Below are 19071 nucleotides of genomic sequence, written 5' to 3'. Positions count from 1 at the left end.
TTTTCAGGGGGAACTACAAGCACTTTTACTGCTACCAGTTATTTTCAAACACACATATGTCAGACGCTTAAACTTCATACAATATTCCAGCCTCTGCAAAATAAGAGCCTTTTAGAGCAGACTAAGATTCTGAAAACATACACTATTACTGGCAAAGAAAGGCATACACATATCTGACCACAAGGGGGATGTTTGAGTCAGGAAATTGTATTAAATACTAAAACCACTAGGGTTAAAAGAACACATCATAAGACATATGAGTAACAAATACGGCAGAGGAACATTTAAAATTAAGAGTTTTAGCAAGGTGATGGGCCATCATCATCACAATTCATTTAAATATACAGGGTCAACCTTCTTTGTGTGTGTTGATGCTGGAGAGTGCTGTTCAACACATCAGTACATTACCCATAGGGGTTCGTTTCGGTTGAGATTTGACCTATATGTCTGTACTATAGGATTCACATAATTGTCTTTCTAATCAAACCAGCTATATTAAAAACTCACTCTGATGGTTCAGTAAACCCATCACACAAGGCAACATCACTCTCAGTAATGTTGCAGGTATTTCTCACAATGTGTCTTTTTTTCTCTCTGTAGCCTACAGGATGTTCCCATTCCTTTCCACAGCTGAGTTATGCTTTGAATCATTTTGTGATTTGTTATGAAAGAGAATGCTTTTAGAATTCCACACATACTCCTTGCAAGTAAAGAGAGCATCTGAATGTAAGATTAGCTTAATTCAAAACTACGTGTTAACTGTTTTAGTGAGTTGGCTCTTGTGGGTGAAAAGATAATAAAGAAAGATGACAAAGATGTTTGTTCATCAGTACAAATTAAAGAAACATAACTGTTTTGGGGCTGTAAAGCAGCTTGTGTAGGCTCAGCCTTTTTGTACCGACCAGCAAATGGATGAGAAGGTGAGTTTGCTATTGAGTCATGAGCTGCCAATAATCAAAATAAACAAATCACTGTTCCAAACATTTATAGGGCCTGTTTCATTAGACTGAACTCCCCCATGCTATTGCCACAGTCAGCATGGAGGTTTGCCAGAGAAAATGAATCAGTCTTGTGGCGTGAATGAAACAGGCTCAGCCCCCCTCTGTGTGGTGGTACAGCCCAGAGGACGCGTCTGGCTCTGCACAGCCTCTGTGGCTCATTCACTTCACGGCGATTCCTTTAGTTTGGTGTTTGCTTTGGTTTGGTGAGGACGGAGAGAGGAGTGTTTACGCTTTCATTTAGCCGTCTCAACATCCAGTCCAGTCCCAACAGTTCGCCGGAGACATGGAGGGAGTGAGCAGCAACAGGAGTATGTCTTACAGCAGGTGGAGTTATGACAGGTAAGCGAGCTTTTCCACATAATAACAAGTCTAGCCGACGTTTAATCAAATCAAAACGCTGGTTTTCCTCTTTGCATTTCGTTTGTATTGTCATGCTAAAGCTAAAGGCTGGTGAGAGCTCTCCTCATGAGCAATTAGTTGACAGGTGCAACGGATTTGGAAATGATAGATGCGATGCGAGTGTATTAAGTGGCCTGAGCATCTCTCTGTGTCTGCTGGCAGAGAGCCTATGGGATGTTCGCTTCACTACCTTTACTGTATGTCCATGGAGTATTGACTAATCTCCCACCGTCCTACAGCAAGCCCACCGTCACGGAAACCTTCCCAAAGGAACAGATTCTTAAGGCACTTCATACTTTTTGTTTTACACTCATAGCATAATCCATCTATCCATCTACCCATGAATTGACATTTCCTATGTGCTTGAGGAGTGACCATAATCAGTGACTAGAAATCTTCAGCACAGTGGTGAAACACCTGTGTTAACAAGCTAAAATGCTTCAATCCGAGTGAAAAACTCATAAGTCATGAAGTTGGCAGGGTTTGTCTCAGCGGGGAACTGTGATGCAGGCCTCTCATTTGACACTTTCAAACATGCATGTGGAGATATAACACTTGGTATGAAAAACATGTAAAACTGTTGAATCCATGATGGCCCTCAGCTTGATAAATCTGCATTTTTTTTTTTGTAATACTAATGTTTGGAAGAAATAGCTGCAAGTGTGAAATTTGTCTCTAATGTGTGATTTATGATGCATTTCATAAATGAGTACAAAACAATGTCCATCTTGCGTGTGTGAGTGATGTCATCAACATAAGTGTGAATGAGTCAGTCTGTGTGAATAGAAAATGGGTCTAATATAGGAAAATCTTCACCAGAGCTTTTTCCAGGAATTCCACTTACCAACTCACATTCAAGCTTACAGTTCCTGATTAGCTGGCCACTTTCTTCTCAGCCAACCATTTGGAGTAATGGGTGAATGTACTGTGGCTTTATCACTGAGGCTCCATCGGTAGGGGAGGTTTTACCCTGACAACACTATATGTTGGCACTGACAACAATATCATTGGTATTCTGAATCTGTGCTTGGACATCCCAAGAGATTGCTGCAAGAGCCAGTGGTCTCTTAGCTTCCTAAGGTTTCTCACAGCAAGTCATGTTTACTGTTTGCGAGCAGCTTTACACCGCAAGGAGTGTCGGGACTGTGCATTAAAGAAGGGGTGTTGTTTTCTTTTACAGTATTACAACACAACATTTCTCAATCAATCCAATCTGGGATGTTAATGTGACATTCTCTTACAGGCACAATATATTAGCATCAGGTATTAAACTAAACATGGCTCCGTGGTACTGTGGGATGCACTATTCTGAAATATATTGGCATATATATTTACTTGCAGCATAGTGAAACATTTTTGGGAATCTTTGTAAACATAACCTTTCAGTAACAGAAATATTTAGGTTGGTTTATTTAGGTTCAGGTTGTGTTAAATGAAGCAAGTAAAGTTACAGCCTTTTTTGATTTAAGAAGTGAGTATTGTTGGATTTCAAACACTTTAAGGCATCCTTGAGTGCAGTGCAAACTTATTGCTTAGAGCCATGTGCATTGATTTGACTGGCAGATGAGAGGCGTTGCAAATTCACAAGAGAACTAATTAAAAATCATTCTCAAAATGTAAGCGAATGTTGCCTGCAAAGTCGTTACTGTAAATGAAAAGATTATTCTACGTATAAGCTTTTTAAACTGTTACTATTCATATAGGGACAATTAAACTGTAGATATTGCATTTGTAATAAAATAAGGGGGATTACTGTTGACTTTATCTATCTTCCATTTAATTTAAAGTAAATGATATCAAAATACCTAACGTGAATAATCACACTAAGACTCTCATACAGTTTTAGGTACACAACCATCCCTTCCTTACTGGTGTGTTTTTGCAGAAATCATTATGGTTTTGCAGGCAATCAATCATGTTTGTTTGAACTCTGACCTACAGTATGTTAGACCACACTGTGTCCTGGCTCCCACTCAGCAAACACTGTTTCCTGCAGATGCAAGGGCAAGGTGAGCTAACAAGATACGATTTACAGCATACAGAGCTCAGTACAGAATTGTAATGGTTTAATAAAAAACAAAGATTAGTTGGAATTTCTCTGTCAACATCGTGTTCCCTTATTCAAACTGTGCAGCAAGGAAGAAAATAAGGAATCATTGGGGCTTATGCATAGTACGTTCCTCCTTCATTTCACATCCTTCTTTATATGACCTGATTAGTTAAAGAGAGACCACTTACTGAGAGCAATACATGTGGAGATTGTACAAAATAATAATTAGCTAACCTTCTTTAATTAATGTTAGCAATTTATTACTTAGAAAAGCATTGTTGTTTATCAATTACAAGGATTTGAGGAAAATTATAATTCGGACAATTCTGATTAATCAATTTTGCCACTGATCTTTTGCCAATTGTCATTTGAGAGTAGATGTTGATCTCTCCGTTAATTGGTTTCAAACAAAAGCTCAAGGTTAGTATTGATGCGGTTTGGATGACAGGCAGCTGAGAGCAGACACAGTGTCCTATGTTATCAGCATGAGGTGAGAGAACATCTTTTCTCACAGTATAGGTGTCATTTTTCTATGGCCCACAAAAAAACTGCTTTTTGGAAAACAGTGACGTTGGGGCGGTGTAGGTGAAAATGAAATTCAGGAGGTTTGATTCTGTGCAGCTGACTGAGGATATTTGATTTACCTACTGACCATCATGTATTTAACAAAACATTAAGACGTGTAGCAAGAACTTTCAATGAATTATGGTACGTGTCGTGATCTCATATGCCTATTCAATCACTGCTTTGTGGGTATCTGGTTTTGGGTCAGATATGATGGGTTGATCTGAGATGCGTTTGCAATGCAGATGTATTAATTACTCACAGAACTACATTCAGAACTAAAGGTGCACCTTTGTGTATGCACTCAACTGCTAATATGCGTATGCTGTCTTTCATTTGCAATATATCCAAAAACGATTAAGACTCTACAAGTGTATTTCTAACACTTGTTGTGAGATACGCACCAATTCATGCACACTAAGAGCTGCTGAAGTTGGAATCCATTGTGTGTTTGCTGCCAATCTGGGCTGCTTTAAAAATGAGACACAAAAATACCATGTCTTTTATTGATTAATTGGTTTCCATTAAACACGACTGTTCAGTCCAATAAAAAATGCCAATATAAAATACTCCAAAAAACCATACAGAGTGAGAGTGGGAAGAGTAAAGAAAAAGTTTGAATGTGGTTGTCATGACAGTCTGATTCGTGTTTGTAGAGATGTTAGCTCAGTATTAGACAGACAAACAAGGATTCATGGCATAACCGTCATTACGTGCTGTTACTTGGGGGACAAAATGTGTGTTAATTTGGTAAGTACGTTATTATTCAGCCAGTGTTTCAAAATCCACGATCCGCAAGTAGCTGCCTATGAATACGATTTCTCCTCCAGACATTGTTGAGTAGACAGAGCCTCTGCCCTTTACTGTCTGTCTCTTTTTAAATCTTGAATAATTCAGGCTCATGGAACTGTCTTAAATTGATCTGTGAATAATAAGAATACAGATATTTGATATTCACATTGCAGTATTTTGGCTCTACCTCTTCAGATTCCTCCCGGTTTCATGATAATCTTTTTCTTTCATGTCTGAGCTTGTGCTAGTGGACATATTAAGGTTATGGATTGCAGAGATAACTATTGCATTGAGTCAAGGAATATACATATTAATATGCACAAGATATATGAGAAATGCTAATAGTCTTTGGCGATTAGACCCCATTGTGATGTTATACCTTTTAAGGGACACATGGAGCCGTTAGTTGATTAGGAAACCCCCCATGGGGTGTAGACACTGTGGTGATGGTGATGGTGATGAGCTGAAGAGAAGATCTAGATTTGATGAGGATTTCTGATTAGCTCAACGTCGGCACTGGATAGGATGAATTGAGGTGAATGAGGGGATGGAGAAGGCCTGAAATGACAGCTGATAGCAGCAGAGAGGAGAACAGATTTAAAGAGTGACTGCAGCATAGTCACTGTCTGTTGCAGAATCCTGGTAAAATCTCGTTGGATAACTAATAAGGAGTGGATGCCCATAATCAGCTGATTGGAAGCAGCCAAAAGAGTGAAAGAGAGGATTGATTAAATTGAGAATGAATAAACATAAAGGTATTCTCCCTGATTGAACTACTTCTGTGCCTCATTTCCATTTAAAAGAGAAGTGTCACTAGTGAGAGAGAGCCTATCCTCAAACCCTAATAATGTTATATTTTAGAGGATCCAGTCAGTTTGGTATGCCAAATTGATATATTGTTGCATCATAGATGTTACAATTTACTTTGAAAATAAAACTATATCTTTGTATTTAACAGCTATTTTTGATATCAGGATAATTGAGCTGTGCTGTTGTTCTAGCAAGAGGTGGAAGAATCCTTTACTTAGGTAAAATTAGAAATACTATGGTCTGAAAATACTCTATTAAGTTGAAAATCCCAAATTCAAAATGTTACTTAACTAGAAATATCTAAATGATTATTATCAGACAAATGTAAAGTACAGAAAGTAGAGTATGGTCAATATGCAGAATGCAACTTTTCACGGTAATATGTTGTTATAGAATATCATAATATCCTGGTTGTATTATAAAGTATGTGTGCTAATTTTAACGTTGTAATTTGCCAATGTGGATACTTTGTAAATTACTGGGTTGTTTAATACAATACTGCGTCATATGAGCATATCATGTGTTTTTGTATGTAAATATAAATAGTTTCTGACTTAAATATTTGTAGTGCAGAACAACGAATGATATTTGCCTCTGAAATGATGTGGTGTAGAAGTATAAAATATTGTAAAATACAAATATTCAATTAAATTACAAAAATTAGTTAATTATTAGTACTTAGGTAGAGTACTTGCACTGGACAAACTTCTCAGTGAAGCAGGACAAACAAGTACTGGCCGAGTTTAGAGAGCGAAAGCTACAGTGGTTTGGACACATCACACACAGTGAAGGGACATAAGAGGTGCAGGAGGGCCAAGGGGAGAATGGCTGACGGATATTAAGAGGTGGACGGGGAAGGAGTGCATGAGACTGGTGTGGAGACGGGTGGTGAAGTCAACAAAGTCAGTCAACTTTATTGTCAATCTCCCAGTTTGCGCGTACAGACAGAGAGATCAAAATGCCGTCTCCCACAATCCCGAATATAAAAATCAATGTATATAAAATATAAAAATATGTGTGCAAATATATATATACACACACACACACACACACACACACACACACACACACACGCGCCGACATTAAGACCTAAATAAACACACAACAATCAATATATACAAAATAAGTCACTTCAATATTTTGAGAATTTACATTAGTGCAGATTGTCCATCGAATATGCAAAAAATAAATATTGGTGCCAGATTGTCCATAGAATGTGCATTATTGCAATATGCACATTCCATAGACAATCTTGCGCCAATATTGTGCTGGCTTCTGGATTGACCTGACCCCACCTGAGAGTACTTGACTGGTAATTGCTTGTGGAACACTTCACCTTTGCAAAACTAGATGAAATGCAGTTTCCTACCTCTCTGTGTTTCTGGTGATGATGCCTGTCTTTGGTTATTGCTCAGAGCTCCTGGCTCTCCGGCTGCTCGATTAGTTTTCAAGTTCACAGCTTTATCACTGTCCACCTGCCTCAGTAGTTACCACAGAAACCAAACAGCATTCTTCTGTGCTGCAACACCTCTAGTTTTTTCTTGAAGCCCTTATGAAATGTATTTCGATGATTTGTGGCCCGAACTGTTGGACACTCATGTGCAATAACATTTTGCGATGTTTAACTTGATGGATTTGAACGTCTCTAACAACCTAACCTGTAAAGGGCAATTTAACCCCAAATTGCTTCTGATGGTGAGTGAGTGTTATTCTCTCTGAGCATTTGGCATCTTGTGCAGCAGCATCTTCCTCTGTATGAATGTGTGAATGCTAACTTATGTATATGTAAAAGCGCTATATAAATGCAGTCCATTTACCATTACCTAACTAGTTGGACAGCTTTTTAACACTCAGCGTGATTTCAATTCCAGTCTGGGGTACTGTAAATGCAAATGTCAGATATTTCCTGGTTGAGAAATGTTCTTTAGCTATTAGTGGCAGCTCTGCTTGAGTTGGCATTTGCTTTTACAGTTTGCACATTTCAACCTGTCACACATACCCCGTCATAAATATATTTATTTTCACATCTATTTATTTGCTGCCTCATAATATTAAAGCTCCTTGACTGCTTTCTTTTTCTTAAATAAGTACTCTTATAATAACACAGAAAATGGTCGGTATATAAATCCAGGTTCTGCCGTTTTGAACCAAGCAGATCGATAAATGTGATTCTAGGTAACAAATTAAAAGGGTGGCAGAAAGTCAGCCAGCCTCTGTTTCCTCTGCAGTTAGAAGGCAAACACTCACATCGTCTACTCTAGGGAAACAGTGAACCCAGCTGACTGGCTGCTGTGGTTTGAAGCTGCACCTCCTTTATGTTTCTGACAAGAAGGATCTGACGTGGGGGCAGAGGTGGAGAAGCTTCCTCGCTGACATCTCCCTCTGTACTTTGGCCCTTTGTTGCTGTGAGGGAGCAATGCTGGCAGACTTTGAGCTCTGGAAGACTCTAAACGTCCCTTCATATATGTTATTGAAATGACAAAGTATGTACTGTTCTTCAAGAAAAATATATCACATAATTATTTTTGGCTTGCCAAAATAAATACAGCACCTCTTACTGGAGAACAGCCCTCAAAGCTTTAATGCTTTGAATGGTCTCTGCTCAGAAAAAAATAAAAAATCCTTTTGAATTCATGATTCATTTTGAAGTAAATTTGAAATTGACGTGTAATGTATTTATCTATTTGGCTTGTAAGTAAGATTAAAGTGTGTGTGTGTGTGTGTGTGTGTGTGTGTGTGTGTGTGTGTGTGTGTGTGTGTGTGTGTGTGTGTGTGTGTGTGTGTGTGTGTGTGTGTGTGTGTGTGTGTGTGTGTGTGTGTGTGTGTGTGTGTGTGTGTGTGAACCTATAAGGAATTCAAAAATATGATTTATGATCTTTTGAAATGTGATATACTGGATGATATTTTGGAGTATGAGGTATGGAATTATCCCTTTTTTATATTCCATACTTTAATAATTATATCACATAATTACTAGTGGCAGAATGAGTAACGAATCAGTTGCATATGATCTGGTTAAAAAAATATATAAGTCAGAGAAAGGGGACATTATAATGATCTTTTTGTTGTTCTCCTTCTTACTTTAAAACCGTGATACATTTGAGATGCAATAGACAATCAGCAACACAGACCAGGATGGAGCCTCTTTAATGTACTTCAGTGACACTCGATGATGATGATCTTTTTTCTGTGAAGAGCTTGAAAAGATGATCTTTGAAATGTGACAGAGCGCTGGAGATACACGTTAGCGCTGTGGAGTTGTTCGTGTGGGACCCATATCAACTAGAAAGGAAATGATGATAGGCCCTTATTCTGAAGGTTGAAACATTGCATTTGCTTTCAGCAGCCATTACTTACAAGCAGCCTTGAAGTAGGAATGACTAAGCTCAATAACCTCATACTTGTGCCACTCAAATGACGTTTTCATTTCACTACGGAATGGCAGCCATTCCATTCCAGTGTCTGTTGAATTCCAACATAGGGAAATGTTTTCAGTAGTTTATAAAATAAAATAAAAAAACATTTGTTTTACTCGAACACATACCTACATAAAGTGAAACTGATAATGCTGCCGTGGTCTCTTAATTTTTTACAGAGCTGTATTTTGTAACGCCATTCAAAAACAACACACCTATATTAAATATTTAACATGTATTTAATTTTCAAATCTGTAGATCAAAGGTAAAATCAAGGTCACAAAATAAAATGCCATCACTAAAGGTAATCTGCTCTCAGCTCAGCATTTTTGACCAAAACAAATCCTCAGTTCCATTAAAGCAATGGCATCGCCTCCTTCTGTAAAATAATCACTGTACGAGTGGCGTGATGGTGTTTGTTTGTAGCCTCCTCACCTTGATGCCTTTGCCGTCTTATTCATACAGAAGTGGTTGTTGGTTCTCCTTGACATCAAAGTGGATTCGTGTTGAACTTCAGTTGCCCTTTCAGCAGCAGGTGTGCCTCTGGACCAAGAGCCTGAAGCAGTATGACGAGCCAGCTGTGCCCTTATCCCATATATTACATAGACATTTTGGCAAATATTAAAGAATATTAACCTTATTACTTTGAGTTAAGGAGTTCTCATTGCCTTTCCCAGGCATTTACTGAGATGAAAGTGTGATGTGGGAAAAGAGAGCAATCATACATGTTTTGGGTTAGTTTGTATAGTGTGTGTGACTGTGGTTCTCCATCAGCTGTTCCTTTTTTTTTTTACTAAGACATATGGCAAAGTTCATTCTCAATATGGGAACTTCTAGTGTTGTTTATTTCTTACATTTTCTGATTTGTCTTCGTTAATTGATTAAAAAGCTGTATTTTTTAGCTGCCGATGCATATTTTTCTCAAGTTTCCCCTTCATGTGCATCAGATACACTATGGACTACACAATGGATTGGTATCACAGGTAAAGGTGAAATCCATACATTCAGGCAGGTACTGTCTATCACACGTGTCAACAGTCATTTTGATATATGTTACATGCACAGTTTACATAAACTCATGCATATAACATATCTATCCAGGGGCATGCAAAAAACAGACAAAACATTGAAGTTACTGCAACTGATTCTTTTTTTAATTAACAATGCAGTCATAGGACTATTAGTAATGTTAAAAGGGTTGCTTTTAGTATTTAAATCCAACAGAGAATCATTACATTACATTACATTGCATTTAGCTGACGCTTTTATCCAAAGCGACTTACAATAAGTGCATTCGATCAGGAAGATACAGCCTTGAAGAAAACAGAATCATATAAGTACATCAGGTTTCATAGAGCCAAACATTTCAAGTGCTACTCATTACTGCATTACTACAGTATAGCATATTTATTCCAACAAATGTTTAACTTTCACAGGCCAAGACTTTGTTCCGTTTGGACTCTCTCTCACTGTCTCATCAACCGTGTTCCCTGCTGCAGTTATTTTCAGTGAGAGGGCTCTGATATGTACAGTGATAAGGCCGAGAGGAACATTTAGCGACTGGCTGGTGAACATCATGGATTATTTTGCAGCTACAGATGAATATTTCCCTCAGGAGTTGGTGGAGACCGAACAGAGCTAAAGGGATATTATTGAACCTACACTTGTCCTAACATTGCTCCATGTTTACTGTAAATGTTTTTAAAGCATGCTCAGTTGCTTAAAACCCAACTATGCATTCTGGTTTATTTTTTATTATTATTTCAACTTTTGAAGGAGATTCATTATACTTTTACAATTTACATTTCAAAATGTATCATAATGCTGGCCAGCACTTAGGCCCTGCATTAAAAACTGTAGTTATCATACAGCCTTACATTTGTTTAAATTAATACTATACAGCAGATTTGTGATTTAAATATGGAGTATTCATGCCACAGAGGGTTATTCGCAGAGGCATCTCTGTTGACAGTTGGTACGGAGAAAGGTGATTACATTCTTTAAAAGATTATTCTAAGTGCTATTGCTTAACTCATCTCACTCTGTTCCTTTACCTCGTTGTTTTCACGCATTTTCCTTTAGCACTCCATTCCTTTCAGCCTTCACTATTACTCGGACTGCTATGGTTATGTATGTCAGAAATATACATAACATATCTTTATTTTATCTCCGGAGAAAATACATTGTCTCAGTTTGGCAGGGAAAATGTTATTAAAGTCTCAGATGAAATGTAAAGGTGCTCTGATGCCCCTTTCCCACCAACGCGTTTTTAGCGCTGGCTCGGAGCTAGAGCCTGAAAAGTACCGGTTTTTCCTGTTCCCACCGCAGCGGCGCTGCCTCTTAGCTCCGGAATCCGGTTCACTTCCAGCTCCAAAAAACTGTCGGTCTAGAAGCAAGAGCTTCGGAGCTAAGAGGCGGCGTCGCTTACGTCTCTCTTACGTTGAGGCGTGCAGGAAACTAAACCCACCTCCCCTGAACATGGGTCGACTGAAGAGCCTCGTCATGCCTGCCTACAAGCAGTCGCACAGAGCAAAGTGACTAGAAGGCAACCACACACTTATTTAAATAAAACCACACTTTATAAAGTCAAGCAACACTAACCAGGCTCCGTGTGATTCTGTTTATTTGTACCTTACTTTGACCATCCGTTTGCTGTTATTGATCATTGTGGAGAGAGGCAGACGTTTTGTTTTTTATTATAGCAGCTATCGGATAGAATTCATACATGGGCTGCACAGGTTGAAAAGTATAAGGTTGGAGAAGTCGTTATTTAATTTAATCTGGCTTTGCTTTAAAAGCAACACGATCATCGACCCGACGCAGTCCCCCGATGTTGTTGTTGTGAGCGCCGTTGGGGAGCAAATCAGCGATGCAAACGGTGACGTCATGACGCAGCAGCGGCAGCACCATCCCGGCTCTGAGTGGTGTGAACAGAGCGGGAGCAGAAAAGGGAAACCGGAGCTGAACCAGAAAAGCTCTAGCTCGGAGCTAGAAAGGGAAAAGCGCTGGTGTGAAAGCCGCATGAGTGACTGCAGGACATTTGAATCCTGGTCCTCTGTCAAATAACTCCTTACAGTTTTTATTGGCTGGTATAATGTCTTTTTCACTGGATTTTACCATTTTTTCAATATATTTGTATTGGATTCTTAAGGAAATTGTGAACACTGTTTCTTAAAAGTCCCAAAAATATAAAAACATGTTTATTACGTTCCCTCGTGTTATTCTTTTATTTATGTCCATCCTTTCCTCAGTAGCTCACTATTGGATGTGTTTGGGATATGCCTCTCGATCTGGTTGCTATGGTGATGAAATATAATGGCAAGTGGCATCAAGTTTTGTGTGTGTGTGTGTGAAGTGTAATTATTATGTATGCCCCATGAATGAGCAGCCAACAAGTAAACACCTGCAGTATTATTTCTTCGTCATTTATCATATGGTCATGACATAGTGTATTCTTGCTGCGTCTGATTTAAGTTGCTTTTGCTTCTCTTGATTAAATAGTTATCAATTATGTTGGTTTATTTTGATATACAAAACCCACTGTCAATAGTGATAAGGAGAAAATCTAACAAGAAATTGGTTGTTGTTGGAGAATTGGAACACACATTATCTTTTTTTATTTAAAGAGCACATATGATGCAAATGTTCAGGTTTCATATTTGTATTTTCTGCCTCTTTTATTACATGTTTACATTACATTTACATGCCTTAATGTTCAAAAAGCTCTATTTTGTTCATACTGCCTGTGCTGCAGCACATCTTTTCACCAAATAATGCTCTACAGGAAAGGAAAAAACCCAAAAAGCATTATAGGGCCTCTTTAACACTGTCTCCCTACATGGTGGGATCATTTTGAAGAGATTCACACCGTATCACTGGGCACTGGGTCAAAAGCTATTTCATTTCATTTCAAGAAGAAAGAAAAATCAATGTTGCTTTAAATGTACTTATAGTTCAATATGTCACCTTTTATAATTTGCACTCTTTACAAAGTTGAAATTACCCTGATTCAGCATGAATTTTGAATTGTTTTAATTCACACTGCCTGCCTCTCAGTTTCCGAGTGATGATAATAATACTGACTGACTGGTGGGAGCATAAACCATATTGCTATGTGATTAATGGATAGTTGGAGGATTACCTTGATCTGGTAAACGTGGAGAGAGCAGCTGGCCTTCTTAAAGACTTAAACATACGCTGAGGAGCCTCTCTGACATTTTTAGGTTTGGCAACCAGACATATACCTATGTTACATTACATTACATTGCATTTAGCTGACGCTTTTATCCAAAGCGACTTACAATAAGTGCATTCGACCAGGAAGATACAACCTTGAAGAAAACAGAATCATATAAGTACATCGGGTTTCATAGAGCCAAACATTTTAAGTGCTACTCAACTGGCTTTAGATAAGCCAGTCCTTTATTAGTATATAAGTGCTTTGTTAGTAATTCAATCGCTCGAAGTGGAGTCTAAAGAGATGAGTTTTCAGTCTGCGCCGGAAGATGTGTAAGCTTTCTGCTGTCCTGATTTCAATGGGGAGCTCATTCCACCATTTTGGAGCCAGGATAGCAAACCCACGAGTTTTTGCTGATGGGAACTTGGGTCCCCCTCGCAGTGCGGGTGCAGCGAGCTGTTTGGCTGATGCAGAGCGGAGTGCACGTGCTGGGGTGTACAGTTTAACCATGTCAATAGCTATGTGATCAATAGATATGTATTCGAATGCACTCACTGTCACCATCCATCCATCCATCTTCTCCCGCTTATCCGTGGTCGGGTAGCAGTTCCAGCTGAGAGCCCCAAACTTTCCTTTCCCTGGCCACATCAACCAGCTCTGACTGGGGGATCCCAAGGCGCTCCCAGGCAAGCGAAGAGATGTAATCCCTCCACCTGGTCCTAGGTCTACCCCTTGGTCTCTTCCCAGCTTGACGGGCCTGGAACACCTCCATAGGGAGGCGCCCAGGTGGCATCCTAACCAGTGGCGTTTTCTCCTGGAGGCCAAGGGAAGCCAGGCTTCCCCTGTTTTTTCGGATTGTAGTTATAATTTTAATAAATAAATAAAAACACTTCGTTTAGTTTCGGAAATTCATTGTTGTGTGTTGCTGCCGGCCCGTCTCTCCCCCATTCTCATTGAGTATTTTACAAATATTGAAACGGCGCCCCTCTAGATGTTATGGTGAAACAGTAGATTGCACTCTCTGTTGCGAGAGGAGGCCAGCCGAAATTTGCTTCCCTTAGTGAAAAAAAATGGAGGGATTGACCAATCAGATGAGGCTCACGTCATGTCCCTGCCAACCTGTGATTGGTCAGGGCCATGCCAAGGGAAGCCAGAGGCGGCTGGCTTCCCTTGCCTCACAATCCAATGAAATCGCATCAATTTAGTGGTGCAGTGACGCGTCCCAAAAAGCGGAAGTAAGCTGCGCTCGGTTTCCCTCGACAAAAAAGCAATGGGATTTCTCCATAGGATTTTGGAAAATAGCTCGAAAAAAGGTCAGTGGAAAACGAACCTGTTAGGTAAATGCACGTTTTGTTCAGTCGGATAATATCCACATGTCTACCCTACTTTTATAATTTTCGAATGATAAATCTAATCGATAGAAGATAGATAGCGTCACTGCACCACTTACACCGCCGTTAGAAAGTAGCAAGCAACTGAAGCAAGTGCAATTATGGAGGGTGGAGATTTGGAGTATTTAATCAAAAATAATTGGACTAAACTTCCGCTGCAGCAGCAACAACAAATACAATCTGATGACAGGCCAATGCCCAAACTGGAGCCGTTTACAGCGAGGAACAAAGGAGTGAACCGGACGTAAAACGTTAAAGGTCTCCTGATTTAGTTTGTGAATGAATGCTTATTAGAGTTTCGGCTGGAGAGTGCGTGCGGACCTGTCGGTCAGATAACAGGCGTGTGTAAGTCCTGCATCTGTATGATACAAATGTGTGTAAAATGATACAGGGCCCTGTAATCACTCATCTGGTTACGTTATTACATTGACCACCACACCCCCCCCACCCCAAAAGAAAGGACGTATTATTGGCTTCCCCTAATTTTTTCCCCACGCCACGCTACTGATCCTAACTAGGTGCCTGAACCACCTCCTTTCGACACGAAGAAGGAGCGGTTCAACTCCGAGTCCCTCCCGGATGACTGAACTTCCCACCTTATCCCTAAGGGAGACGCCAGCCACCCTGCTGAGAAAACCCATCTCGGCCGCTTGTAGCCGCAATCTCGTTATTTCGGTCATGACCATAGACTGTATATGACCAGTGCTTGAATTGGGCCGGTACTCACCGGTACGCAGTACCGGCACTTCTGATTTTTACCCATGTGGTACCGGTGTTACAGTATAAGTTGAGTCATGACAACTGGCGACATTCTATTATTTTTTCGTCATAGGAATCCGGGGCGTGTACATTGAGGACCCATTGTTGACTTACCAGGAAAGAAACATCGTTTGTCGTTTACGTTCATCTTTTGCTATATCTGCCTTCCTAAGATCACTTTGCTGCACATTCAGTACTCGTATGTGAGGTTGTGGGTGAGAGTCCGATATCGTGACGCTTACAGGGAGGTATCGAACATTACAAAGTAGGTGACTGTGTGGATGCCTGTTCAAAACATTGCAAACTTCAATAAATCATTTAAATTATATATTTGTGTCCGACTTTCATTTGTTCATCGTTCTTAATGTGATGTATAGTAGCTTTGATAGCTGTCCATACCTTCAGACAGCCTAAAAGTAAAACACAAGTTGTTTATTCACAGCCCGAACGCTCATCGAGATGACTGGATCAGTCATGACAACTTGTGATCAGCTCCGATTAAATTGTGATATCAATTCTGTAGCTAACCTCCAGGGAGCACGTTTATTTTATGAAATACCTGTATCCCTCTCATCACAACAAGACTCTACACTGTGCAGGAAAAACAATTACATACATGAAAATAACCTTGATGCATGGGAATTAAACACACAACTATCTTCCGTGGCTATACTGATATGTCACAGTAACGGTAAACCACAGAAAAGTAAGTCCAGCGGGGCACAAGTTGAATACATATAATACGGTAGTTCTATTATGCCTTTAAGCCTATACGTTTAACCCATAAGAACCCGGACCCATTTCTACTTTTGGGGAAATTAAGGGGAACGTCATTTAGACTAAATAGACACATTTCTGACAAGTAACCTCCCTAGTGTCAAATATCTGGGCTTTAATGGTAAAGTAACTCTTATTTATAACTTAATTAACAAGGATGATGTTTTGGTTTGCATTTGTTTGAACATACTATGAATTGAAGAATAAAAAATATGTTAACTAAATATAATTGAATCAGCTAGATTAACTGACCAGACCATAATCATATTTCTAATTGTGCATATATGTCACTCCGGGTTTACTGTGAATGTTTAGGGTTAAAGTCCCGATGTGACACCATGTGTCACAGCAATATTTATGGCATTTGTTTCATATCAATTTCATCAAGAAATGTTTCCACAACAGGTTAAATGTAATCAGAATCAGAATACCTTTATTCATCCCACAGAGGGGACATTTACATTTGTTACAGCAGAAAAGAGCCGAAGACAGCTTAATGTTTAACAAATGACATGTCATGTAAGCATTTTTATTCTTAAATGGCTTGAATATTAACTTTAGCAACAAAAAACCTTTCCAAATCTAGCTAGTTCTGTCACATGTTTTAGCCTGACACATGGACATCTTGGACATGTTGTTATGGGAAGACAAAAGCAAATGACAAGGACCATGACCCCAGACTGTTCAGTGTGTGTCACTTTGGGACTTCATGAGATAAAAAAGGCTAAAGCTGTATAAGGAACTTTCCAGAACATTTAAATTTCATGTGACACCCGTGTCTAAGCAATTCTGTCTGCCTTCCGTGTTCCTGTTGTTATTTACTTCCTCTCTGCCTTCTTCTGATGATTTATCTGTTAGTTTGTGTGTTTAATTCCCATGCATCAAGGTTATTTTCATGTATGTAATTGTTTTTCCTGCACAGTGTAGAGTCTTGTTGTGATGAGAGGGATACAGGTATTTCATAAAATAAACGTGCTCCCTGGAGGTTAGCTACAGAATTGATATCACAATTTAATCGGAGCTGATCACAAGTTGTCATGACTGATCCAGTCATCTCGATGAGCGTTCGGGCTGTGAATAAACAACTTGTGTTTTACTTTTAGGCTGTCTGAAGGTATGGACAGCTATCAAAGCTACTATACATCACATTAAGAACGATGAACAAATGAAAGTCGGACACAAATATATAATTTAAATGATTTATTGAAGTTTGCAATGTTTTGAACAGGCATCCACACAGTCACCTACTTTGTAATGTTCGATACCTCCCTGTAAGCGTCACGATATCGGACTCTCACCCACAACCTCACATACGAGTAATGAATGTGCAGCAAAGTGATCTTAGGAAGGCAGATATAGCAAAAGATGAACGTAAACGACAAACGATGTTTCTTTCCTGGTAAGTCAACAATGGGTCCTCAATGTACACGCCCGGGATTCCTATGACGAAAATAATAGAATGTCGCCAGTTGTCATGACTCAATTTATACTGTAACACCGGCACTTCTTACTGAGTACCGGTGTTACAGTACAAGTTGAGTCATGACAACTGGCGACATTCTATTATTTTCGTCATAGGAATCCGGGGCGTGTACATTGAGGACCCATTGTTGACTTACCAGGAAAGAAACATCGTTTGTCGTTTACGTTCATCTTTTGCTATATCTGCCTCCATAGGATCACTTTGCTGCACATTCAGTACTCGTATGTGAGGTTGTGGGGGAGAGGTCGATATCGTGACGCTTACAGGGAGGTATCGAACATTACAAAGTAGGTGACTGTGTAGATGCCTGTTCAAAATATTGCAAACTTGAATAAATCATTTAAATTATATTATTTGTTTCCGACTTTCATTTGTTCATCGTTCTTAATGTGATGTATATTAGCTTTGATAGCTGTCCATACCTTCAGACAGCCTAAAAGTAAAACACAAGTTGTTTATTCACAAACGCTCATCGACATGACTGGATCACTCATGACAAGTTGTGATCAGCTCCGATTAAATTGTGATATCAATTCTGTAGCTATTCTCCAGGGAGCACGTTTTTTTGATGAAATACCTGTATCCCTCTCATCACAACAAGACTCTACACTGTGCAGGAAAAACAATTACATACATGAAAATAACCTTGATGCATGGGAATGAAACACACAAACTATCTTCCGTGGCTATGCTGATATGTCACAGTAACAGTCAACCACATAAAAGTAAGTCCAGCGGGGCAAACGTTGAATACATATAATACAGTAGTTCTATTATGCCTTTAAGCCTATACGTTTAACCCATAAGAACCCGGACCCATTTCTACTTTTGGGGAAATTAAGGGGAACGTCATTTAGACTAAATAGACACATTTCTGACAAGTAACCCCCCTAGTGTCAAATATCTGAAATGTGACATATATGTCACATTGGGCTTTAATCGTAAAGTAACTCTTATTTATAACTTCATTAATGAGGATGATGTTTTGGTTTACATTTGTTTGAACATACTTTCAATTGAATAATAAAGAATATGTTAACTAAATATAATTGAATCAGCTAAATTAACTGAGCAGATCATAATCATATTTGTAATTGTACATGTATGTCACTCTGGGTTTACTGTGAATGTTTAGGGTTAATGTCCCGATGTGACACCAGTGTCACAGCAATATTTATGGCATTTGTTTCATATCAATTTCATCAAGAAATGTTTCTACAACATATGTATATGTAATCAGAATCAGAAAAGAGCCAAAGACAGCTTAATGTTTAACAAATGACATGTCATGTAAGCATTTTTATTCTTAAATGGCTTGAATGTTAGCTTTAGCAACAAAAAACATTTCCAAATGTAGCTAGTTCTGTCACATGTGTTAGCCTGGCACATGGACATCTTGGACATGTTGTTATGGGAACACAAAAGCAAATGACAAGGACCATGACCCACCAG

General features: G+C 39.1%; 1 protein-coding gene across 1 annotated transcript in view; it reads left to right on the top strand.

Annotated features, from left to right (window-relative positions):
- Positions 1–1076: 1076 nt before the first annotated feature.
- The window catches only part of tub (TUB bipartite transcription factor), a 61059-nt gene continuing 43064 nt past the window's right edge, over positions 1077–19071 (top strand). The window contains exon 1 of the mRNA XM_079664977.1: positions 1077–1340. Coding sequence (XP_079521103.1) covers positions 1285–1340 — 56 coding nt within the window. The 5' untranslated portion in view covers positions 1077–1284. The remainder of the gene's footprint in view (positions 1341–19071) is intronic.

The sequence above is a fragment of the Notothenia rossii genome, assembly GCF_949606895.1.
Source record: "Notothenia rossii genome assembly, chromosome: 2".
NCBI lineage: Eukaryota > Metazoa > Chordata > Actinopteri > Perciformes > Nototheniidae > Notothenia > Notothenia rossii.
Note: the sequence above shows the minus strand (reverse complement) of the source record. Positions and strands in the feature narration are given on the sequence as shown.